The 1,202-nt window shown below is 40.1% G+C and overlaps 1 protein-coding gene across 1 annotated transcript; it reads left to right on the top strand.

The window, feature by feature from the left end:
* Positions 1-43: 43 nt before the first annotated feature.
* On the top strand, positions 44-828 carry LOC110034951 (probable inactive receptor kinase At5g10020). The gene has a single exon (XM_020739190.1). It carries the CDS (start codon positions 72-74, stop codon positions 693-695), a length of 624 nt encoding a protein of 207 aa, XP_020594849.1. The 5' UTR covers positions 44-71; the 3' UTR covers positions 696-828.
* The last annotated feature ends 374 nt before the right edge of the window (positions 829-1,202 follow it).

The following is a 1,202-nucleotide window of genomic DNA, read 5'->3' as shown; positions in this document are numbered from 1 at the left end:
ATATTGAACATATCTAAATGTGAATTATTTGAGTCATGTGAATTTCTCTCCTAGCTTGATTGCCACACAATATGTCACTCAGTGATCTGTTTCGTCTGACATTTACTCTCTACGCAGAGTCGACGCCGCGCCGATACTCCCGATTATCTGTCAACCAGAGGCTCAAAGTAGCCATCGATATCGCCGGATGCTTGTGCCATCTTCATCACGACCGAGGATTGCCGCATGGTAACCTAAAACCGACCAACATATTTCTCACCGGTCCGGATCTCACACCAAAGCTCACCGATTACGGCCTCCACCGCCTCCTAACCCCCGGCGGCCTCGCCGAACAAATCTTGAATCTCGGAGCCCTCGGTTATCGGGCTCCGGAATTGTCCGCCGACAGGCCGTCGCCGTCTTTTAAGGCCGACGTGTACTCCTTCGGGGTGGTGTTGATGGAGTTGCTCACTCGGAAGAGTGCGGGCGATATAATTTCCGGCCATTCCGGCGCCGTCGACCTCACCGATTGGGTACAAATGTGTACGAGAGAAGGGCGGGGAACGGATTGTTTCGATCGAGACATCGCCGGCTTGGAGGAAGCTCCGAGGGTGATGGATGAGCTCCTTGCGGTGTCACTAAAATGTATTCTTCCTGTAAATGAGAGGCCTAACATCCAGACTATATATCATGACCTTTGTTCCATAACAATGTGAGGTTTTTGTTCATGTTATGGAATTTAATTCGACATTTTTTTCCTTCTTCTTTCATTTAATGGCTTTCAATTGATTGTGTAAAAAAGATTGACCCATTGATTGATTTATTTTGATTTGTGCCTTGTTTTGCATTTTAAACCCATATAAAATCTCTAATTATGTATGTGTGCCAATTCCATTGATTTCCTTGAGTTGATGTATATATATGAAATTTATTTGTAGGAAGATTTACATATATACCACTTAATTCCTCATATTTATATATCTAACACCTAAATTTCAAATTTTTTTTTATTTGACACCTTATTTGTGCATGAAAAACCGTATTTCACATTTAAAAAATTAATATAGTGATGTTTTTGATGTGATATGACAGATTTGAGCGGTATAAAGGTAAATTGTAAAGTTCAGGTGTTAGATACATAAATAGAGGAATTATGGGATATATATGTAAATGCCCCTACAAAATGAAATTATATTATATATATATATATATATATATATATA

This window comes from Phalaenopsis equestris, unplaced genomic scaffold, assembly GCF_001263595.1.
Source record: "Phalaenopsis equestris unplaced genomic scaffold, ASM126359v1 Scaffold194831, whole genome shotgun sequence".
NCBI lineage: Eukaryota > Viridiplantae > Streptophyta > Magnoliopsida > Asparagales > Orchidaceae > Phalaenopsis > Phalaenopsis equestris.
This window is presented reverse-complemented; position numbering and strand designations above follow the sequence as displayed.

What these genes read in the sequence shown, in the direction of transcription:
- LOC110034951 (XM_020739190.1), top strand. Translation starts at nt 72, where the DNA reads ATGTCACTCAGTGATCTGTTTCGTCTGACATTTACTCTCTACGCAGAG.